Source organism: Pagrus major, chromosome 1 (assembly GCF_040436345.1).
Source record: "Pagrus major chromosome 1, Pma_NU_1.0".
NCBI classification, from domain to species: Eukaryota; Metazoa; Chordata; class Actinopteri; order Spariformes; family Sparidae; genus Pagrus; species Pagrus major.
Window position 1 is genome coordinate 14,593,398 of NC_133215.1, and position 24,027 is coordinate 14,617,424.

A 24,027-nucleotide genomic window follows, 5' to 3' on the forward strand; every position below is an offset into this window, starting at 1 on the left:
TTGGCGTTTTACATTTCTGTAAAGGACTTTTGTACGTGTCATTCATTTATTGCATGTCATGTCACGTTTATACAGTGTTGCCAGTTTTATTATTATTATTTCCTCTGTACGATCAGTTAGAGCTTTCTAACTAAGTTTTTAAAGGATAAGTTCATGAAAAGTGAAAATTCAGTCATTATCTTCTCACCCCTATGTGCCAGTGGCGAGTCTGGTGAAGTTTCGTAGTCCACAAAACATTTCTGCAGCTTCAACATTTATAAGCAGGAAACCACTGGATATTTTTATCGAGACATCGGGACAATTTCCAGCGGTGTTTGTGGTGACAGAAGCAGGTAAGCCAAAACATGATCTTTTCCTAAACTGAACAAACCGTTTGTGTGCCTAAACCTAACCACACCATAAGCACAGCGTTGTACAAGATACATTAAACATATAGAAACATAAAGTTGCAACATAAATGAATGTAGAGTTTCAATGCATATGTGGTTTGGGGAAACAAATTGCCAATAATTATTCTGGTGATTGGGTTGGAAATCTAAGGTATGTTGAAACATACATGAAAATATCAAAAGGAAATGAATTAAGGACAAGTAAATGAATATAATATAATACCACAATACCATATTTCTTGTGTTGCTAAAAGTACTGAAAAAAACACATTTCAACATGTCAAACTCACACGTCTGTCGGGGGTGTGAGAAAAAATAAAGATGTGTTTCTGTGATTTTGGTGAACTCATCCTTTAATTAAACCCATGGGAGAAGTGAGTCATTATGTTACATTCTGAGCAGACAATGCTACAGCAGACAAAAGTGGAAAATGAGGCCAGAAATAGAAAAATGAGCAAGAAAATCCTAAAGCGGGGGGTACATAAGTTGACAACAAGTGGGATGAGAAGCATCAGGAAATAGAAAACAACATTATTAGGGCGCAAAATAACAGCAGCTGAGCCTGCTGTCGGCAACCGAAGAGGAAATGTTTGCATAAAAATGTAATTTATTCCCAACTTCCATAATAATGCTTGTTTGTTGGAAAATATATACAAGTGAAATAAACCATGGCAATTCGTGTTAAAGGGTAAATATAAAGGCATGATATTTTAGATAACTGAAAGGACAGCACCCATTCATCAGGGCCTCCTACAATGACAATAAAGCATAAATAAGGTCACTGACACAAGGGAAAAAAATCATACCAACAGGGAGGGGCTGCAGGCTAACGGCCATAAACAGCACCAGTGTAATGAAGTGGAAAACACCAAGACAAACTGAATTTTAATTAGAAGTAATAACTGAGATTCATTAAACAATGGCAGCTCCATTATTTCCTGAAACAGGTTTTCTGCTGCAACAAATTGTTCAGTTCTGATGATTTAAAATAAATAAATAATTAAAACCAAATACGAATGGAGACCAGTGTCCACTGAGTTTAATCAAAAATATACAAAAGTGTTAATTCGTGATTATTTTAACGATTAGATGACAGTTCAGGCCAATCGTTTTGGTTCAGTCACAGGTTTCTTTTGCTTCAAAAAACTTTGACTGAACTCATCTGTTTCAGATTCAGCTCATCTCCTCAACTTCTGAACTGAGGCGAGTCAGGTTACAACCCCAAGATAAATTTGTTGTCTGTGAAAACCTCAATAAACCTGTTTCTGAATCTGTTAATTTCATGGCGAAAATGGTATTTAGCCAACTGTACTCAAAGAGACCCTGAGCATTTCCATGGAAAGCTGCTCAGATATCTCACGTTATTTTCTCTACACAAAGAATCTTGTCTAGTCACCTTCATGCCGCGGGGGTTTGATCTGAATCGACCCACTTCACACCTCAGAATTCTCCTCTCTGTCTCACGAGAGCTTTAAGTACTGCCGCCTACTCTCTCGCTCCTCTTTTGTGCCTCATATGCATTTCTGTAATGTGCACTTGTGCAGAGCCACGAGCATGAACATCTCCTTTTGAAATAATTCCAGTGCTTGGAAGGAGCTGTGTCTGTGGCCATTCACCTCGGGATAGATTGACTCTGCCAACTGAATTCAGATGAGCTCGATGCTGGAAAAAGCCCTGCGCCGCCTCCCGTCCATCCCCTTCAGTGTGAGCAGGAAAACTCTGGCTCCCCGGCTACCTCACCGGATTCTCAAGAGGCAGCAACACATTGTCAAAAGTGACAACACGGGATTTTTCAGAGAAACAGATAACCACTTTCACCTGGGAGAATGAAAGCTTAAGGGGGCTATAGTATGTCTAAAGTGTACAGATTGAAAATATAGAGCGTATTGTGTGATGTTGAGCTGCAAGGCTGTGAACAGTGTGCATCTAATCAAGCGTACTGACCTTTCGCTGGCATCATAAAATATTCATTGGTGCTGAACGTATTACGGGATGCATACGATATTCACATTCATTCTTTATGAGGAATAATCAGTTTCTCTGTAGAACCATGACAAATGCTATATTTTAACTAGTGTGATATGAGTTTAAATCCAATTTCTCTCTTCCAGTACCCCCTCCCTTCTCTCTCTGTCTCTCACAAACACACACAGAGGAGATGTAGATAATGATAATTCCCCATCTCATCTTTAAGTGGAGATGAGTTTTGAGTGTTGAATTTTTTCCTTCTTTTGTTAGTACCTGGCAACAGAGCCGGCTCACAGAAGCCCGTACACAAACTATTTGCTAAAACAGCATGTGGAAGTATACTGTACCTTATTTGCAATGTGGCTGTGTGTAATTCCTGCTGCTTCTGTTTACGCTGACAGCTTGATCACACAGTGTAGACAAACCCTGACGTATCAGTTGGTGAGAGGATTAGGCACCTTTGCTACAACTAAGCGTTCAATAATTGAGCTCATTTAACTAAGGCGAGGAGTCATTTTCAGGAGGCGCTCTTCCACGTCTTTATCATACTGGAATCCATGGCTCTATCACTTTCACCTTCAGTGTGAAAGAGGTTTTGGTGACTTCTTCTAGTCCAGAAATAATAAGCAAATATCTGTTTTATTTTCCAAGGTTTTTTTTTTTTTTTTTTTTTTTTTTTCCAAAAGAGCTTGTAAAAAATCGATAAAAAGAAAATTCTGAGGGTGGATAAAACATAGTTGTATTCTCAGCACCATCATGACACAGCCAGTAGCCACAGAGGCTGGGTACTTTATCAAACCCCCAGTCGCACTGACTGAAGATCCTCTGCTGTACGGCGGTGCCCACAGTCCTAATTATGCACCGGTGCTTCCAGTTGACTAGCGCCGCCTTCCAGGCCACTGTTTTGCGGCGGCCTTCCCACCAGCATGTTGTTCTTTGGTGAACAGCTTTCGGGCTCCATAGTCATCACCAGCACCGAGTACCCATGAGTCTCTGCTGCCCACGAGCGGTCCAAGTCTACCAGGCCCATACACTGTTTACCTGCAGTGGGCCAAACAGAAAAACAACTCCTTTTTATGATCCGAAAATAAAAGGAATTACTAGAGAAAGGGACATTTTCTTACACCTGATTTTACCTGTTTATTAAGCACAGCTTCAAAAGTTACCATAGATAAGAAGAACATTATCAATAATTATCAATAAAAGCCAAAGCAATACAGATATAAAGCAACATTATATAGAAATTGGCATTTTGTGTGATTAGGCGTCCCCCCCACAGCAACACCACTGTTGTAAATACAAAACCCAGGTCTGTAACAATATGTCAAAATGTAGGTGCGGACTACAAATCAACCATCAAAATGATTTTGGAAAATAAGGTCCCCAGAACACTGTGTGAAGCTAGAAAGGTGGTAGGGTCCGCCATAGATAAACAAAGTAAAACAGTGTGAAATTGTGTTGTCCTTTAAGGTCATTTTGTCATGACAACAAAGAGAGTTTGTTTATTTTGTTTGTTTAGGCATAAAAATCTGTCACTGAAGAAAATTTCTTCCTAAAAACTACAAAGTGCACCTTTAAGTGATATTGTCTTTTACGGAAACATCTCTTCCAGGATGACAATACCTCCATCCACAGGACAAGCGGTGAGTCACTGGATGGTTTGATCTAATCATATGGAATGACCTTATTAACCCAAATGAACACCTTTGGGTTAGACAGTGCTATACACCACCATGATCCAAAAACAAAATGAGAAAATATAATTTGGGAGAACAGTGCTCATCTCTCCAGCAGAGACATGCAGATTCAATTCCAAGGAGCACTGAAGCTGCTCTGGCAACTTCTGATGGCAGCTGTGGCTTTTTGTTTAATTTGTCACCAATGTGGGAGCTGCTGCTTCCGATATATTCAAGCGAATATCAACAATCAACATAACCGTCAGGCATTTATTTAACAGAATTTGTTGCAGAGTACTGCTACTGTATTGGTCTGTAGATCAGGACTATTCAATTACTAATTCAATTTTAAAACCAGGAAATGTAGATCGCCCAGACATCATCAGCAACTTCTTAAAAAGAAAAATGCTCAGAAGCCCTTTCTTCATCAACAACTTCACACTGATTATCAGGCTTTTGTCTCAGGATCCCCTTTAAAATAGACTTTTGATTTATTATGCACTTTATCAGGTAGGTACCAGGTGGCAGACAGCAAATGTGAGCTTTGGTCTGCCGTGCTGCCTACATGGTTGCCGTCACACTGGCAGGCTCTCAAGAGATGAGATCAAATATGGTTAGGAAATGTTAGTGGGAGAGGTTGAGCCCTGCTAACTGATACAGAGCAGAAACCTTGGTGACAGGTGGTGTCAGGTACGTATGAAAGGGCTTCAGACTGACAAGGCATTGGGGAGCCTCCTCAGATTCAGAGGGAAGCTTTGATAAGCTGGAGAGCTACCAGAGTGAAGAAAGTCCTCGACATAATGAAACACTGTACAGCGAAGCTTCAGCACAGGCCTAGAGGTTTCAGGCTGACAAAACACTTCCTGCTGAATCTGACATCGCTGATCTGGCAGCTGTTCACTGCAGCTGTCTTGTCACATTGAAGAGATCAGCGCATTAACATTTTTCTCACTTCCCGAAAGTCTAGACGTTTTGAAAAAGTAGAGCAGGGGGGTCAGGTCACAGTGTAAACAAATCTCAGGAAACTAGGCCTGTGATGATTGGGTTTTACATTTGTTGATTAAAAATCAAATTAACTGGCAACTATTTTATTTGTATTTATTTAATTTATCTAATAATCGTTTTTTTCAATCTGTCAATTTTTATAAGCAAAACATGTCAAACTCGGGCTTTGGTTGGACAACAGAAGCAATTTGAAGACATAATTTTGGGCTCTGGGAAATTGTAATAAGCATTTCTCACAATTTTTTGACAGTTTATAGATTAAATGATTAATTATAAAGCCACAAGAAACCACAAGAAACCACATGGCATATATTAAGTTAACTGTTTTGGTGTGACAAAAAACAAACAAACAAAAACAAACAAAAAAGTCTAACTAGGACTGAACTTCACTGGTGGTAAAGTCTGGAGTTATTCTTATTTGCACTTCCCTGCTGATGCTGCTTTTACTTATTTATTGTTTGTTGGTTCTATTTATTAGCTTTTATCTATTTGTCTTTATTTTACTTTCTTTTTCCAGTTATGTCTTTCATTTGACTACAGAGAGAATGCCAATCAAAGTTTCATTGTACCTGGGTATAATGACAATAAAGCAATCTTAAATGTGCCTGTAAAACTTCTTGATTGTTTCAATATAATAGCCGAAGAACAATAAATATCAAGAGAGTATTCATGTCTATCATCAGACGTAAAAAGGTAAAATGGGTGAATGTCCACATGTAAGACGAAGATTGTAAACAGTACCTATGAGTCGCCTGTCAGGAGGGAGCTGGACGGCAGTTTGGTCTGCGAAGCGGCAGAGGATCATGTGTTCCTGAAACAAGGACAGACAATGAGTGACAATGATATCTGTTTAGTCACTGCAAAAACGGCAAAATCACAGATCAGATCAATCAGAAATATTAATAATAATTTCACAGTGTTTTTTTCCCAATGAGCCATGCAACTCTATTATGCATGCAGAAAGACAATAGCATGCATGAATTTGTTCTATTTATTTATTCATCCCATCTTTTTCTACATCTGCTTATCCTATTTACAGCCATGGAGACTGGCCGAGAGGCTGGGAAACGTCTGCAGCTGATCCCTAGTCCATCACATTGCAGAAAATTATATGTTGAAACGAGGCAAATAGTCTTTTTAGCCGCACTATTGGCACGGCAATGTCTGTCAGATTGATATTTCTCAACAACTATCGGATGCATCGCCAAAATATTACAGACCTTCATATTCCATAAAAGATAAATCCTGCTGACTTTTTTACCCCTTAACTTTTCCTTCAAGCAAAACTGATCCTGGCAAAAATATAAAAATACAGCCTGATGGATTACCACGACACTTGTTTCAAATCAGCAACCAAATTTGATAACTTTGGTGAACACCTGGCGTTTAATCTCACGCTGTTCTCAAGTCATACTTTGGTTTATGATCCGCAACTAACGACACTCCCATCAGCCTCAGGTATACTTTGTGTTTAGTTCCAATTAGCACACATTAGCATGCTAGCAGGCTACACAAAGAGGGTGAACCTGGTAAATATTACCCACATTATCAGTGTCACTGTGAGTACGATGCAGCACCAGCTACAATGTGGTCAAGAAAGCTCGCCGGCTGCTCTATTTCCTGAGGAGACTGAGGAAGTTTGGCATAAAAGCCAGCATCCTCCCAAACCTCACAAACCCACAGCTGCAAATCACTGCGGAGAGTGGAGGAAGCATCACAGCAGCACATCACGGCATTAAACTCCCAGCCATTAAGGATTTCTTTAATAAGCGTTGCCTGTGGAAGGCCACAGTGATTCAGCAAGCAGACTGCTCCCCCTGTAACTGTCTGGCAGACAATACAGGAGCATGGTGACACGTACCCCCGGACTTAAGGTCAGTTTTAACCACCAGGCCTCTCAAGGCTTCTCAACTAAATAACATAAATATTTAACATTGCATATCTGATTACCTGCTGTCTGCAAAAATCAATGATGTGTATACTTCTGTATACACTCGTCACTTTTCGCACACAAATTCTCATTTGAATATATTCATATAGTGTTAAATTTCCTTTATCTCAATCCATTTTTTACTGCTGCTGAGTTGACATGCTTCTCTGGTCCTGTGTTAACCTACATATGACAAATAAAACTGAAAAATGGAACTGATAGCGTGTGAAATGGAACGATACTAGCATCCAGTTGCTGTGGCTTTACGGTGTACAGTAAGTCACACTAGTTGAGGAAATGTAAAACACATTAAAAAGCAAAGAAAAGACATGGAAGGCTTCACGTCAGCCACATCATACGATTCTGAGATTCTATGCATAAAATCGTCCTTGTAAAGTCCAGATGGACCCTGGTTTTTAATTTCTAACCAGTAAACAAGTTTTTCCATCCTCTTCTTCTTTTTACCTTGCCAAGGTTCATGGAACAAGTGAACCAGGAGAGCGAATAGTAATCTCTAACCTGCTCCTACAGTTCTTTAATTGATTCCATCCTTCACTGTGCGGTGTTGAGCTGAATGCAAGGCCACAGAGCAGGTGCTTAAAGTTAGCGCTGAGCACCAATATCTCACACCATTAGCCCTTTATTCCAGCGATACACCATTCCTCAATGTGCTGTCATACTGTTTAACTGCTGTAGTTCAGGAAGGACAACTATGGTTCTGCTATTAAAACAATGCACTGCAGCTTTTATTTTTCAAAGTGTCAGCTGGGGGTTTCGGAGCAGAGACGTCGGGAAAAAGTGGGGTTCTGCAGACTCAAACAGAAAATACCAAAAATGTTTGTTTAAAGTGAAACCATAGGAGGGAGCAGAGGAGATTTAGAGCTTAGGTTCAAAGTGGAAGATAATGTGTCTGCTGGTTCAAATAGAATAGATTTCTCCTACTATGTAGCTACTGCTTAGCTTCTTATGTCCACACAGAACGTAAGGCGATTCTGATTTCTTTTGCTCACTGGGCTTTAGGACAACAGTAGCTCACTATCACAGAAAACTACAATCGCCCGCTGTCTTGTAAATAATATATAATCTTCTTCTTCTGCCTCTCAAGCCTCTCTAGAAAAAATCTGTTTCCTCTAGTGCACAAAGGAAGAGAAGTTAGAGGTGGTCCAATGTTGTGACATGTCAACTCTCGAGGTTGCCATGGCCAGGACCTGCAGCAACTTTTGCACGGATTCTCCCCAGGGGCACTGACAGGTCCCATACATCATTATGGGATGGGCCCTTCCACAGTACAGTGCTGTGCCTGTGCTGAGCGATAAGGAACGGAGAGACTGGAGGGTGTGAGACCTCCCTCTTGTAACTACCTGGGGAATCTTTGTTCCCAAGACACGTGAGAGCCAAGACGTCTCATTAACTTTATTTTACTGTCCCATAAAGTATCAATAATAATAATAATAATAAAAACAAATATGAAATAATAGGTTGATCTGACCAAACACATGATATATATGCCGTTTAACAATGATGTAAAGTGGAGGTATTTTAAATAACATGTCACAAAAATAACACAACATACCTCAGAAACGTTTTACAAAAAAGTTATAATGATAAGTTAGCTAGCATCAGCTAATCAGCCATTCCTCCATGTATGCATAGATAAATAAAACAAAACCATATCTACATTCACAAAATACTGTTAAGTTTAATATATTGTTTCCTTCTAAAGCTTAAACCAAATCTTGTTGTGTATAAGCTATGTAGCCTACAATTATGATGCGAACGTAACTTCCTGTTGACATATTTGTAGTTGTCAGTGTCTTTGACTCTTAATTTGTTCCTCATTTGGGTGAACATCTGTCTTTATCTATTCTGGTTTCTATGTTTGCTGAGTGTTAACAAATGTGGTACGAAAAAGCACTTTCACCTTTCACTGGGTCGCTGCACCCTGGCAGGGGTGTGAAACTATAACTTTCTAAACGCTGCAGATTCCATTATACTTCTGTTCATGCAGCGGCATCTTAATCAAGAAGCAATTAGCGAGGAGAGAAACTTGTCTCGTGTTGTTGTGACAGAATACGTACGACACTCTAATGAACAAGATGATTTAAAGTAAGTCATGACCCAGGAAGGCGTCTTTCAGTCTGTTGCTCGAGAACCCAATTTGAGAGACAATCCTTGTAAAACGTGAGCGGTTCAGTATTCTGTACTTGATATTCTGAGTTCAAATGAATAGTAAAATATAGGGAGGGTTTTAATTATATTTCAGAACATACCTTATTAGTCAGAGTCTCTTGGAACTTTTTGCTGTAAAACAGAAAAAACAGAAGATATTTTAATGTTAAAGTGCAGAGTAAAATGTATTTGCTACACTTAAGATACTTAAAACACAAACAGCATGCATCGTCTCTAAACAAACCACTTCCTCTAGGAGAAATAAGGACTTTTATAAAATCAGAGCTTTTGCAATGACATGGGAACAAAGTCAGTTTGTTGTTGATGGTTAAACCCAGACAGATCATCACTGAAGCAAATTAAAAATCAACATGAAGGTCAGGGGTCAGGGGCCCGTCGGGTCACATGGAGAGGAGTCTTAAGTTTAACTTGAACAGTTGGAGCCTTAATGAAATGGGCAGTTTAGTTTCACAGCTCATAAAAACGTGTGAACTGCCTGGAATGTCTGCACCTGCAGAATACCCAAGTACCTGGAACATGACCTGAGGGGAAAACACTAAAAGTAGCAGGACGAAGATTGACACAGTCAGGTGCGTAGGCCCCTCACATAAACATTGCATGACTGCCCTCCAGATACGCAGCTTCTTGTTGTCCATTACAGCTGCAAAGTCTCTCTTTTTTTTTTTTTTGGTCATTCTTTAATATTTTATGAGAAGTCGGGAGGGGCAAAGTGTCAGGTTAGCAAAAATGAGGAGAGGAAAAACTAAGAAAGTGAAAACTCCTAAATATTTATACTGTTCACAGACAGTCCTCCCCAAGGCACAATTAAAGGGTCAGTTATACCACAGCTTTATTTCTTGGCAGGCGTCCCTTAAAATCACATATGAGAACATAGTAAAAGTTTAGGTAGTAGTAACCACAGTAACAATGTCTATATTTCATACTGCATTATTAGTCGTGATGAAATTAACCGTTATCTTAAGTGACAGCAACACCGAGATCGCAGATTGGCTGATAGTATGTCACTCTTGTTCTTGTGACATACAGTGTTTTTGAGAGGTGACTAAGTCGCTGTAGATTTTTGGCTTATGGCACATCTAAATGTTATGCCGCTCATTTTCCACTGTCATAACCCCTTCTCACTGACATATTCTGATTTTTACCGACATCTGCCACTGCTAATTATGATATGCCGGTGCTGTGCGTGACTTAAATACGGCATAATCGTCTGAATCTTGTCTGGCTGCTGTGTTTGTTGATGTGGTATGAGAAGGAGCTTACACCTTTCACTGGGTCACTGCACTCTGCTCCAGGCATGTCAAACTATAACTTTTAAACTAAATGCTTCTGATTTCATAATACTCCTGATACTACAGCAACATCTTAATTAAGATTCAATTATCCATCCATCGTCTGTGACCAGAGTGGAGTACACCCTGGATAAGTGTGTATACTTGCATATCAGTGGTGGTATAATACTCTTGTTATACCAAAGGGGACCTTTAAGTTATTTTTAAAACCTACATTTTTTACCGACAGATTTTTTCCAATCATTTATCAAATCACTTCGTAAATACAGAAAAAATGCTGGATGACAGGCAGTCTGTGATGAGAGTTGCAACCCTAAAATCCTGGACGTCGCAAATCTTGGATGTTTCTGTTCCAAAACAGAAAATGACTTCCAACAAGTAACCCAGTGTTTCCCACACATAGACTTTACTTGGGCGTGCTGCCCATGTATATAAGCGGCCGCCCATGTACATTTGGCGACACATTTTAGCATTTAGTTTCACTTTTACTTTTTAATCCGTCTGAGTGAACGATGCCATACGCATACAAGAGAAAGAAAGAGATGATCTCTGGTATTACGTCCCTCCTTTTCAACGCACTGATCGTGACGTGACCTCTCCTATTTAATGTAGGCCTACTTATACCCTTGTTTCACACAAGCTTGTAAGTGCAGCTGGTTGCTGCGATGTAATTCGGTATCACGCTGGTTTTTATAGTTTGGTTAGGCCACATAATCAACAACAAGCTTCCTCCACACGCGGCTCAACCACTGTTATTAAGACAGAATTGGGTTGTGTTTGTTGGGCGACTTTATATAACTGCTTATGAAGAAAGGCAGCAGAGCAGAAACATACTGGGAGAGAGAAACATCGGCACAGGTGCACGGCCATTGTGTAGGAAACACTGAATACAAAGGAAAAAGTCTAACTGGATGGATGGGGGGATGGAGAGAGGAGGAAAAGAAGGAATATGCTGAGAGAGCTGAAGGTGACTTCAGGTGAGCTCGACTCTGCACTGAAAAAACCTGTAAAATAATCTTCACTCAAGGCACGCTGCACTATTTTGCTGTTTATTCTGCATGTTTGGACAGTTTCTTAAAGAAATTATCTGACTATGTGATATCCTCGGTCACAGTTAAAGAATCACAAAGAGAACAACTGGCAGCAACTAAATGAGATAAAAGAACAACAACACACTGTATGATTTTACCCCTGACTGGTACAGACTTGGCCCAATTTGGTACCATCTTAATGCCAAAATTATATCATAATTGCCCCAACAATTACATTGTGTATCTCCACTTTAAGTCGCTAGTGATCAAAGTCTCTCAGTTGCTATAACAGCAATCCTACATAACAGCATTTTGTTTTGAAGCCTTCGGTATCCCAAAGTGGTTTTAGTTGAATACTACCTTGTTATGATTCTTAAAGTGCTATTAGTCAACACAGTGCTGCTATAGCAACAGGGTCAACACCATTAAAGTAAAGCCTCACACTTTTCCTTTTGTGCTGTTGTTTCCTCCATCTCTATTTAAACAGCATCATATTTTATCTTACAAACATCGCCAGGAATGAAAATTAAAGGGATGGTGTGCCCCAAAATAAAAAAAATACATATTTTTCCGCTTACCTGCAGTGCTGTTTATCCATCTAGATTGTTTTGGCGTGAGTTGCAAAGTTTTGGAGAGATGCCGTGGAGATGTCTGCTTTCTCTCGAATTCAATGGAACTACATGGCACTGGTCACTGCTCAAAGCGCCCCAAAAAATACCTGAAAAACTCAACTGCAATGTCTCTTCCCAGAAATTATGACCTGGTTACTCAAGATAATCCGCAGACATTGTTGTGAGCAGTTTAATGTAGGAACTATTTTCTGTCCAGCAAACTCAAGCACGAGCACGAGCCGCTAGTCCATGTATAATTCAGTTGAAAGAATAGTTCTGACATGAAACTGCTCACAACAAGGTCTGTGAATTATCTTGTGTAACCAGGTCATCATTTCTGGGAAGAGATATTGTTGTTGAGTGGCATTTAGTTCCCTTGTATTCGATTGGGATGTTGGTATTTTAAGACCTGAGAATGAGTCTCTCTCCCTGCAGAGCATGTGTGACTGACAGTAGACAGAGGACGAGAGCTAGGGCGGATAGTCCACTAATCAATCACGGATGGCATCGTTCTCTCAGACAGATAAAAATAAATATACTTGGGCAGCCGTTAATATACCTAGGCGGGCTGCCCAAGTAAACTATGTGTGGGAAACACTGATCTAGATGGATAAATAGCAACACAGGAAAGAGAAAAAATAAGTATTTTTGATTTCAGGGTGAACTGTCCCTTTAAGTTGTTAATTCTCTGCAAAACTACATATGATAAAGTCATTCTTGCTCATGTCTGTACCTCTAGTTGGATTTAGCTGTCGCTCTGTTATATCCCAAACAGCCTCTACAAAGTGAACCCTACTGTCTGTCGCTAAGAGAACAGGGCACAGATTGAAAAGGTAATGGGCGGACCCTGTTGTGAAGGCAATGTGAAACTGCTGCCTCATACTGTCAGGTGATGATATGAGATATGAGGTGAACAACATAAGCACAGACAAGAAATATAGATCTTGTGTAGGGTGTGAGGACAATGAATGTGAAAAAGATGGAAAGCCCCAAAAGAGGAAACTGAATAAACATCACTATGTGAGAATGTAAGAGAAGAGAAGCACCTATGCTCGGCTATGCAGGGGTCTTACAAGAAAACAGGGTCAGAAACAACATTTTAAAAGAAAAACCCCTGAGAGGTGACACCTGACAGAGGTGGGCAGGCACAAACCTCTTGGGGAAGGTGAACTTGATTGCATTCTGGATGAAGCCGTAGCAACAGGGACTGATGACGAAGGCGGCTCCTGCCTGGATGCAGTGCTCCATCACCATGTCTGTTGCAACGCCGCATGCATGGAGGGCGACCTGAAGTGAAACAAAGAAAACAAATACCATGCTTTCACCCACGAAATCAAAGCGTTCTTGAAAAACCTTCTTTGTCAAACAGAAAGACTAAAACTGAGAGCAGCTGAAAGCATGCACTCAATCCCATTGATCACTTCATAATGGCTGCTGCGATTAAATACATCTATGCTCTCCAAGGTGCAGACTCAAGCAGGAGTAAACAAAATGTATTGTTGTTTTAGGAGCAGGGGCACGAATGCATCAGGACTCCCATTGAGTGGATAAATTGTGCGTGGTGATGAGAACCTAGCCACGCATTAGTAATGGTGTGGTTGTATACTGAATCATGGAAAGGGACTAAAAGACCCAATACTGAAGCATTACTATGTACCGGCCGGCTCTTTCACAAAGTCCATCTGATAAAATACATTACGTCTCCTTAAAGGCAATGAGTTTAATATCCAAAGCACAGTGGTAAAATAGATTATTTCCTCTCAAGCGTACATTAGCTAAAAAGATTCTCTGTTAATGGTCCAAATAAAAAGCATTATCAACAGTCTGGTGTGACAATAGCTACGCCACCTCACTGAAATTAACCCAACTCGAGCAGCCAGCTCAAATCCTCTATTCTCGTCTTCCAAGAGGTTGTCACTTGGCGTCTGTGAGTCTGAGTCTGCTGCACGTTGCCTTGACAGCAGTGCCACAGAGCAGAAGTCAGGACAGGGCTGTGCCAAGATTGGCTGCAGCTACAAAAGATTAGGGAAGACACAGACACTCTAAGCATGGCCAAAACCCACTCATAAAGTCACTAGAATGTCGGGGGGGGGGGGGGTAACATTTCACATGCACGAGCTCTTGATGGAAGCAATGCTTCAGCTCAAACTACACAAGAAAGTGTTGTCAGACGGGTTTGATGCTCGCCAGCCCAATAACTCCTGAAAATCTGCAGCAACCGCATTGGGGTTCATCACAACTTTTCAATATGACAATGCAACTATAAAATTATTTTCTGCCTTCTGCCGTAAAATGAAGAACATAAAGGGTATAACTCAAGTATAACAAATAGTAGGTTTTATACAAATTGGTAAACTCTTTTATCATTTTACAAAACAAAACAGTGGAGTGCGGAGGACTAATTGAGGAGTCTCACAGTCTGAGGAATGAAGCTGCTCCGTAGTGTGGTGGTACAGCAGTGGATACTTCTGTATCTTTTGCCAGATGGCAGCAGGTTGAACAGACTGTGGCTGGAGTGGATGTTGTCTTTTAGTGTGAAGTTTTCCAATCAGCTTCATGGGTGAGATTGTATTGAATGTCGAGCTGAAGTCAACAAACAGCATTCTGATGTAGTTGTTCTGATATTAAAGGTTTGTGAAGACTGAGTGGAGGGCAGTGGATATCTTTGGATAGCGTACTGATGAGGGTCCAGGCTGGCAGGGAAGTTGTTTTCCATGTGTTGGAGAACCAGTTTGATGGTAATTCGGTCCTCTCAGAAATATAACTAAAAGTTTTGTCATATCAAATAGTGACTGGACGTGTTTGTACGCAATATGTGTTTGCATTTCTGATTTACTGTCATTTGTAATGTATTTAAAAACCCACCTGACTCATGGCAAACCAGCCCAAATTCTGTCCACCTGAAGCCCATTTTTACTCCGCACAATGTGACCCAAAATCTGGCAACGCTGACAAGAAACCAAAGGCGTATACTAGAAGTCTGCACACACTGTTTGTCAACATGCTTAATTCCATGCTATGTTATAATGCATGGACACACATGTTTTCTCAACTGCATAAAGAGCTCCACAAGGAGCTGTGTGATGTGTTCAGAATCATTTATTTCAAGGAAAGATGTACTTAAAATGACTAAAACTCAAAGTTGTACAAGGAGACTCTGCACATGAAAGAGTAACCAGAAAGCGAAAATTGGGGAATTAACATCAATTACCTGCATGGCCCTGCATCTATTTGACACCTAATTTTCTGTGCTGCATTTATTCATGGCATCAGGGAAAAAAACCTAGCCCGTATTCTTCCAACAGCGTGTCTCAGACTGCTGATTAGGAGGAGGAGTGCCTATCAAAGATTGCATGAAGTTACATCCCCGACATCTAAAGCAAAAATAATTAACAAAGTAACACCATCACTCTTTCCCAGCTACTTAATGTTGTACATTAGTCATGCTGTGGTAAATCCTAATTACATTTTATAACCTTTAGCCTTGATTTAACACAAACAGAGAGCCGCAAAAACTAAAAGAATGCACACAACTAAAAGAAAGCACAATCTCATATGTTTTGATAACTAATTATGCATTGCCAACTCTTGATTTAGAAAACATACTGGCTTTATCAATGTTTTTTTCTTAGTCTGTTTAAGCAATACTGATAAAGCCATCTCCCAGCCCAATATGTTATGCGGGATACTAATTAAAAATGGATAATGGAAGGCGAAAATATACGCAAGGTTGATTTCAAAATCTATCTCATAGACATACACTATTTCATACATGCCCTGCTGAGCACACCTCTGCACAAACATTTAACTGGAAGGAGAAATCATAAATCAATATGCAACAACCAAGGGACCAAGGGCCATTTATAAAGTTGTGTTCTATGTTAATCTGACTCTCGGAGAGAGGAAAAGCTATTTCTATCTGTATCTCTCTCAATAATCACATCACAGAAATAACAAGGCTTCATTATTCACTCTTACTCAAGTAATTACATCCCTGTCCTTTCCTATCTGAGCAAAACAAGTTCCTGCAATACAGCTAACTAACACTCTACTTAATCAACATCACACCCTTCTGAAACAGCGTGTCACAAGCCCCACAGAAAGATGCTGAAGCCGTTAAAAACTGCTGCATCACACCCAACTCTTTGTTTGTTTCTGTTGAACTTTCAAAAGTTCAGTTTCTTGTGGCACAGATTTCATTATGACATCATGTTTAATATTACCTAGAAGTTCGAGTAAAACAGGTCCATCATCAGTAAGAATTTTTTATCATGTTGTGCTGTGTCTTATTTTGTTTGGTTATATACCCATAAACAAATAATCGCTTATTTTTGTGGACCAGACTAAAAAAAAAAGGTGATAACAGAGAATCAAAGGGTTGTTTTCCTCCCAGCGGTGGATGTGGTGCTCCATTTTATTGGAGATAAAAAGTGAAAAAAATGGAATTTCTTAAATGAAATCAGCTTTGGAATTAAAGCCGATAAAGACTCATTGGACTTGATCAATACCAATGTTTACACAGGGCTTATAGCAATAACACCAAGTATGTTTTTTCTTCACATAAACATAAAGAAGTCAACTGAGAGAATCAATTGCAAACAATCTGACCCTTAAGCAGAACTAATAAAGGACCTGGATCCAATAAAATCCAAATCAACTTCAAGCTCCACAACTTTTCCTGCCTCTGAGCTCTGTTGGCTCGATATTATCTGACAGAAGAAAGAACACAAACTGAATACACTGTATGCAGGGAGGCTGGTCCTGATACAGTCTAACACCTGGGACATGCCACTGCAGACCGGAAGAGCCGACACCGGCTAAGAATAGGGACACCTCAACCTAATTAGCCTGATTAAATGAATGTGACTAAAAAAAGGGACCATGTATTATACATAACAGGATTAACATCAGTGTGATGGGTGACTCCTTCGGGTCATGCAGGAAGAAGCTAAGCCAAAGCAACAGCTGAGGCTGCAGAAATGTTGAGGTATGAACCTCAAGCAGTGCAGCACATGTTTCATACATAAATCTTAACATTCGTGTATCCTGTGGAAAATAAATCCATGTGTGAATACACAAACTTTATGACTAGACCGGAAAAAACACCCACACATTGTAGAGAAGAATAATCTGTGCTGTGTGGTTCTTGCCAAGTGGAACGGGTCTCAGTGGAGTGACGATGCTGGAACAATAGCTACTGCTAATTACAGCAGGTACATATATATTCTTATTTGTCCCGGAGAGAGTTAAAGCAGTGCTACTAGAGCAGCTGGCTTTTCTGAAACTGGGCTGTGACACATGGTGGAAGAGGAAGATGGATCTCCCTGACATGCTTAGGGGGAAGACACACTGACCTGATCCACATAAATAAGGAACAGGAGCATAAAAGAAAAAGATTCTATGGGAGAACAAAATGTTGCCTGTGTGGAAACAGGAAAATAAACCAATTACAATGTTTTGACTTCTGGATAGGAAATAGATTGCATGGCTGGTATTACCACCAAATCTTGGCCTATCCCAGATATATGTGTTATTATTAAGACAGTTTTTTGCAGAACATAGTGCAGAAAAACACGCTTGGGGTAGTTTATAATTATTAAATTCCAACTGAAGTTAATAGTTTCTGTGACCTGATGTCATTTTGGACAATAGTTTAACTGTGAAATATCCTGCCTCCATTACATGTACATACTTTTGTCACGTACATTTCAGGAATCATTGCAAAAAATGTGCCTTTCTGTATTCATCAGGATTTCTTTACAACCTGGTATTGGTATTGTGTCCCCTGCGTCATGTAGCTTACTTACTTAAAGTATTATCTACTTTTCTTTTATCATGGTGTTATTTCATAGCGTTTACATTTTATCCATCTAAATCCATGTCTGATGCTTTCATACAATAAGAACAATTCCACTAACATTAGGTTTGAGACCTAATATATCTGTTTGACCACAGACTAAAGACAATGAAAAGGTATGTTATTCAAAACTAGCAGTTAGTCTGAGATGTCACTGTTGGAAGGTCTGGCTCATCAAAGACACTAGCAAAGCAACACAATAATAAAATAAGCAGAGCATAAAAGTCACAGTTACAGATGAAAATGACAACAGAAATAAAGAAGTTTGCCACAGTTGGCCTCCCCGGAAGTGACTGTTGCTGTTAGCATGACGTCAAAGTGATTCGACCTTTTCAGACACTCTAAATAAGGTAAGAGGAACATTTTTAAGTACCAAAGACCTGTTTCTTTGTGACACCAGCCAGACTCAAACAGCCAATTACTAACCACAGTTAAGGACCTATTTGCTCTAAATTGATGGTAATTATCAGTTCAAAGAGTCAAGGGCTCTGTAGATGAAGGTGGGTGTTTTAAATAGGATAGCAAGAGTTTCAACTTGCAGTTGATGAGTGGCACCTAATGTAATTTTAGTTTGCTTTAGTCTCATAAAGCATAGAGGTTGAAAGCTAGTGAAATATTTATTCTGCTGTCGCAGGTAGCTTTGCCGAATTAAACAAATTTACTAAGCAGGATCTTAACAAACACAAACAGGCAGAGCTGCAGTCTTGGCAGCGATGCTAGTATAAAAATGTGAGATGAATTAAGAAGTAAAAGCAAGACATGGCCAAGTTGCCTGCATCGAACTTGAAATGGCTGGCAAGCGTTTATACTTTTATTATCAACACTTTCCAAAAATTACACTTTCCTTTCCAAAGATGACTCCTAAGACTTTAAAAGAGCATAACTCTTCATATCTTGGCAACATGTTTTTAAAAAGCAAACCAAAAGCATCTTTGGATAGCAGATTGTTCAGTAAACAAGAACAAACTCTGAGTGAGCCAATTGAGGAGATCCTTCATCCCTGACATTACCTTTGTTCTTCAATTTCTGGGTAAAACTTTCTTTTGGCTTTCCAGTAATCAGAGAGGGGACAGTGACAAACAGTGCTGGACTGAAGAGCAGAGCACTAAAAGGTTTCTGATTAAAAGCTCCACTTCAGGAAATGAAAAGCCATCATACTGTAGCTGCACTGACAAAAATAATTGCATGTTGGCATTTTCAGTCTCTGGAAAAATAAAAAATAAAAAGATGAGGGAATGACATGTCTCTCTATGTGACGTGTGGCGGAGCTTCTCCGAAATATATTTATATTTTAAGACTAAAAGTACAACGTTCAGACACCTTACGGTGAAGTTCTGAGTCTGACAGGAGCAGGAAGTCACACATTGTTTATGCAGCGTTAACCAGTGACGAGTTCTCTGTTTCAGTGCATCATTAGAAATGAGAGGTGTTGGGTTACCATCCTAATTATAATTATTGATGAACTTGAAATGTATTGTTGCACCTCAAAGTCAAATAAAGGTCAATATATATACACTTAAGAGTCACAACAACTCATAAAAGCCAAATGATGTTAACTGTATAGACAGCAGTGCTTTCGAACACCAAACATCTTTTTAACATAGAACTGGATAATAACTCCTCTGATAGAAAATTATAATGCAATGAATTGTCAGAGTTCAAATTTGATGAGATGCTCATTGTGGCAGTGGGACTACATTAGTTTGATTCTCTGTATTTTCATGGACAAAAGAGATTTTTCCTCCGAAGCTTTAGAGTTTGCACACCAAATGTTATTGCTAATTACATTTTCCCTGTGGGGAAAACTTGTCTCATTTGCTTAAAAAAGTCTTTTGTGGAAATTGAAAACTGATTCCAGTTTAACAATGCAATTCACATGAACTTAGAAAAAAAGGGATATTAAAACACTGCTATAATATACTGATTACAGTAGTATGAAAATATTTACATAATTTGTGATTGGTTGTAATTTAAACAGTAATTTTACTTTCACTTATTGCTATGGTTACATTTTTGTGATTTTGTACCATCACAAACTGGCTTTACTTGCTATACTTCTACAAGTTTTATCAAAATTTTGAAAAATCTTAAAAAGGTAAGTCACCTGCAATGCTTACGATACTCTCATCATTAAAGAAATGGAAATAAAATTGACGCTAAGGCACATTTATTTGTGTTATTTCTTCTGCTCACCCCAATTTGAAACGCTCCAGTGAAGTAATCCAAATTGGCCTGTATGAAGCTGAGGTTTTTCAGGCCAAGCTCGGCGCTGCGACTCTGGGCTCTGACCAAGGACTCTTCTTTGTTCTCTATGAGGATGACCTTGAATGCAGACAGAAGAAAGAAAAAAATAACTCACACAGCTGCGTGTCATTGCTGCTTTCTCAGGGGCAACTTTAAGCAATGCTCAAAGCACTGAGATCCACGCATGACAGAGCTCTCAGTGGAAGCTCTCAAAATGAACAATAAACACAAACTTTAATCAAAATGACCGTAATGAGATTACAGGAGGGCATATTCTTGCGTATATTGATTATTAGTAAAAAATATTAACAGGATTAAAAATCGTTTCTTTAATACATCATGTCAAGTGCTTAAAAACAATCCATCAGCATTGTACGGAGGCATCTAATGATTTATAATAATAATAATAATAATCATTATCAATCGATATATTGGTTTATCTATAAATCTTTTAGTCTATAAAATGTCATAAATAATGACAAACAGAGCTACATCGTTTAGTTAATTGCTTGATTAGTCAATTCAAAGAAAATTAGCTGCCTAACTATTTTGATAATCAATTAATCGTTTAAGTCATTTTTTAACCAAACATTTGCCGTTTTCAGCTTCTTAAATGTAAGGGTTGTCTGCTTTTCATCGTCATTTATGATAGTAAATAAAGAGTCTTTTGGTTGTGGAGTGTTGGCTGGACAAAAGAAGCAATTTGAAGTTGTCATATTGGACTGCAGAAAACTGTGATGAGCATTTTCACATCTTTTGGGCATTTTATGGTCTAAGGATTGGAAAAAAACCAAACAAAAAAAACAGGCAGATTGATCAATATTTAAAATAATTGTTAGATGCATCACTAATGACAAAAGCTTATCAAAAGTTACCAAGCTCCTGTCAGTTATGTCTGATCCCATACACACAAAAAATCTGCACAAACACGCACATTACCTGGCAATCTGGAAGCGTGTGAGCCAGAACAATTCCTACATGACCCTGTGAGGCAGAATAAAGAGAGAGAGAGAGAGAGAGAGATGCAAAACAGGAAAACAGCACACATCAAAGAAGGCATCAATAGAGTTATGATTAGTGCTGCCCTTTCCAACCAAGTATTGACACTTTATCCATGCAGTGCTACCGCTCTGAGCATAGTCACATTAACGGTCTGTCCGTGCACACTGACCGACAACAACAACAAGCAAGAGGAAACTAAAAACCAGGAGGAGAGAGAACTGGTTCCTTCCTGCTGGATGCTAATGGAGCACCAGTGTGATGCAGTCATGGTCAGGTGCAGTGATAAATATACATACAAACTGGTAGATGAACACACACATACCGTTCCACTGCAGAAATCCACAACGGTGTGCCCCGGCCTGGCTAGCTCCGTAACCATGGCGACCAAGTTATTCAGCTGTTGCCTCTTCCTGACTGCACGGATATTTGACATTTTCCCTGCAAAAAGAGCTCAAGTTTTCATTTCATGGGAGGAGGAAGTGGAGGTTCGGGTTCAACAGATCTGGGAACTCTATGAAAGGGAAAAACAAAACTCTGCCAGAGAAGAAAGATATAAAACATGAACGGGATTTCATTATGATTATAAAAATCTAGTTTTTGTAGCTGGGTTGGCTCCAGTCAATATTAAAACATTACAATAAACTCAACTTTAACAACAAAAAGATGTCAGGATACTTGTTTTTCATTACAGTAATGTTTTGCTTTCCTCTGCTGTCAGTGCTCAAATTTTGATTTATAATCAGCAATTTCAGGTAATGGTTATAGCACAGCAGATGAAAAGGCCTCCACTCTCTCATCAGCATGTTTCCAGTCAATTGCCAACAAGGGAGCGCAAACAATCTTTCAACATCATCATAAGCAAGCCTCCGAGCCAAAATCAAGTGTCCTCCTTGTTTGCTGCAGAACTTTCTGCTGCTGTGCGAGCAGTATGTACCCCATTAACTCAAAGCACATTTCAGTCTCCTGCATCTTCCTCTCCCGTCTTTTAGCACGCCACATCGGCGGTGAGCCGCTGACGCGCTGTGCCGATGCCATCTCCGGTCCATAAATCTAGAGTGATGTGTGTTTCATTTACCCCTGAGTCACAGTCCCATATCCACACGACTGGGATATCAAAAAAATATTATTCCTACACTTTCCTGCCTGCACTGCTTTGTACATGACAACGGGGTAGGAGAGATAGGGAAAGAGACTTTTCATTCTTTATCGACATGAAATTTCATCGGGGCATTATTCAGGACCTCACACTGGCTGTTATTGAGCAGATCCCAGTTGTAGGGATACAGAAAGTGAGGGTGAATTTAAATACAGAGAAACAGCAGTAAAATAATTGACAAGACCGTGCTCTTCATTTGAATGAGCAATTCACACGGGGCGCAGGCAGTTCTATGTATCCACGAGAGGCTTCAGTATAGAGACCTTTTGATGCATCTGAACACATTTAGATTTTAATTGCAAAGTGCTTTACAGAGTGTGATGAAAAAAATCAACAGGGCAAAGATTGAAGGTGTGGGCGCATATCTAAGATTGGGTGAATGTAAACAGCAGCAACGAGATGGTGATAATGTGGTCGGCATCTTCACATTTAAAGTTCGACATCTGGAAAAGACTATCCATCAACTTTACTTTGCTTGAACAGCAGAGTACACATTTCATCGTACTGCTGTCGTCCTGCGCTCTGTCGGCTCGAAGCAGGATCCCCACGTCGAGTCCAACAGCTTGATCCAGGATGTCGTGGTGAGGACAGGTCTCTGTAAAGATGTGGCCACAACAGTCTCAGATTTCCTGCTGTTTGGCCAGCTCAAGTCCCATTTGTCCATTTCATTTTCCAGTGACCAGACATGAGCCAGGAGCACTCTTTTATCCAAGCTGGGTTAGTGTGGCATCCTGGAGCTCTCCTCCCTGGTGCGGTCCAGCTGGTCCGATTGGATGGGCGAAAGATGCCGTGGGCAGAGATCATTTCATAGTCCACTGCTCTTAATTCAAACCTTCTCCTTCTTCTCCAATGCTTGTGAATGCATCTCTGTCACAGGTAATGCTTGTTTCATCAATAAAACTGAAAGATGTTTGAAAAATTTAAAGGAGCTACTGTCCACTGCATCTGCATGCGGCATCATGTTGCGCTGTAGTATACCTTCGGTTTGTAGAGCCTTCTCCTTCCTGAAAACAGCTGCCTGCTGCGATGATGCTATGAGAGCGCTGTGACTGAACCAAAGCTGTGAAGTGGTGGGCCGGATAATCGAAACAATGAGCTAAAAGACACTATAAACCTTGTAATTTATACAATACCTAAACTCATCCTCACGAGCGACCATTTTCACATATAAGATTGTGATTTATTGTTAATGTAAAGTATATATTATAGGCGCTTAAAGGGCTGAAGGTTTATCGCTAAACCTGATTTAGAAAAAGCCTTCAACTTCAGTTTTTGCCAAATATTCTGATTCCCAAACTTTCACTGTAAACTTGATGAGTTGTTTTGTTAATATAGCTGCGAGTGTGCAAAGCTCTTTTCAGCAAGCATGCGTGTGATGCTGCACAACGGGTCGAGAGTGTTTACAAAAGGTTGCACGTCCTCAAAGTCGTTAATGTATGTGTGCAGAGAAACACGAGTCAAAACAAGACAAAAAGTGCAAAAGGTGTATGCAGTGTTTCTCGTTCCAAAAAGTTATTTCATTTAATTTATATATTATTATATTTTTAAACAAATCATTGTTTGGTAAAGGGTCACCACACGGCTTAAGGTCAAACCCATAAGCTACATAGGACTGAGTGGGTGGCAGCAGAGGAGCTAAACACATGCCAGTTGACCTCGCGATTTGTTTTCAATTTCAT

The 24,027-nt window shown here is 39.7% G+C and overlaps 1 protein-coding gene across 1 annotated transcript in view; it reads right to left on the reverse strand.

The window, feature by feature from the left end:
- Positions 1–724: 724 nt before the first annotated feature.
- The window catches only part of gstcd (glutathione S-transferase, C-terminal domain containing), a 59,711-nt gene continuing 36,408 nt past the window's right edge, over positions 725–24,027 (reverse strand). Inside the window, exons 6-12 of the mRNA XM_073465772.1 lie at positions 21,515–21,630; positions 21,130–21,174; positions 20,140–20,268; positions 13,243–13,376; positions 9,239–9,269; positions 5,780–5,849; positions 725–3,398 (exon numbers count right to left, since the gene is read on the reverse strand). Of these exons, the coding sequence (XP_073321873.1) occupies positions 3,208–3,398; positions 5,780–5,849; positions 9,239–9,269; positions 13,243–13,376; positions 20,140–20,268; positions 21,130–21,174; positions 21,515–21,630 (716 nt within the window). The 3' untranslated portion in view covers positions 725–3,207. The remainder of the gene's footprint in view (positions 3,399–5,779; positions 5,850–9,238; positions 9,270–13,242; positions 13,377–20,139; positions 20,269–21,129; positions 21,175–21,514; positions 21,631–24,027) is intronic.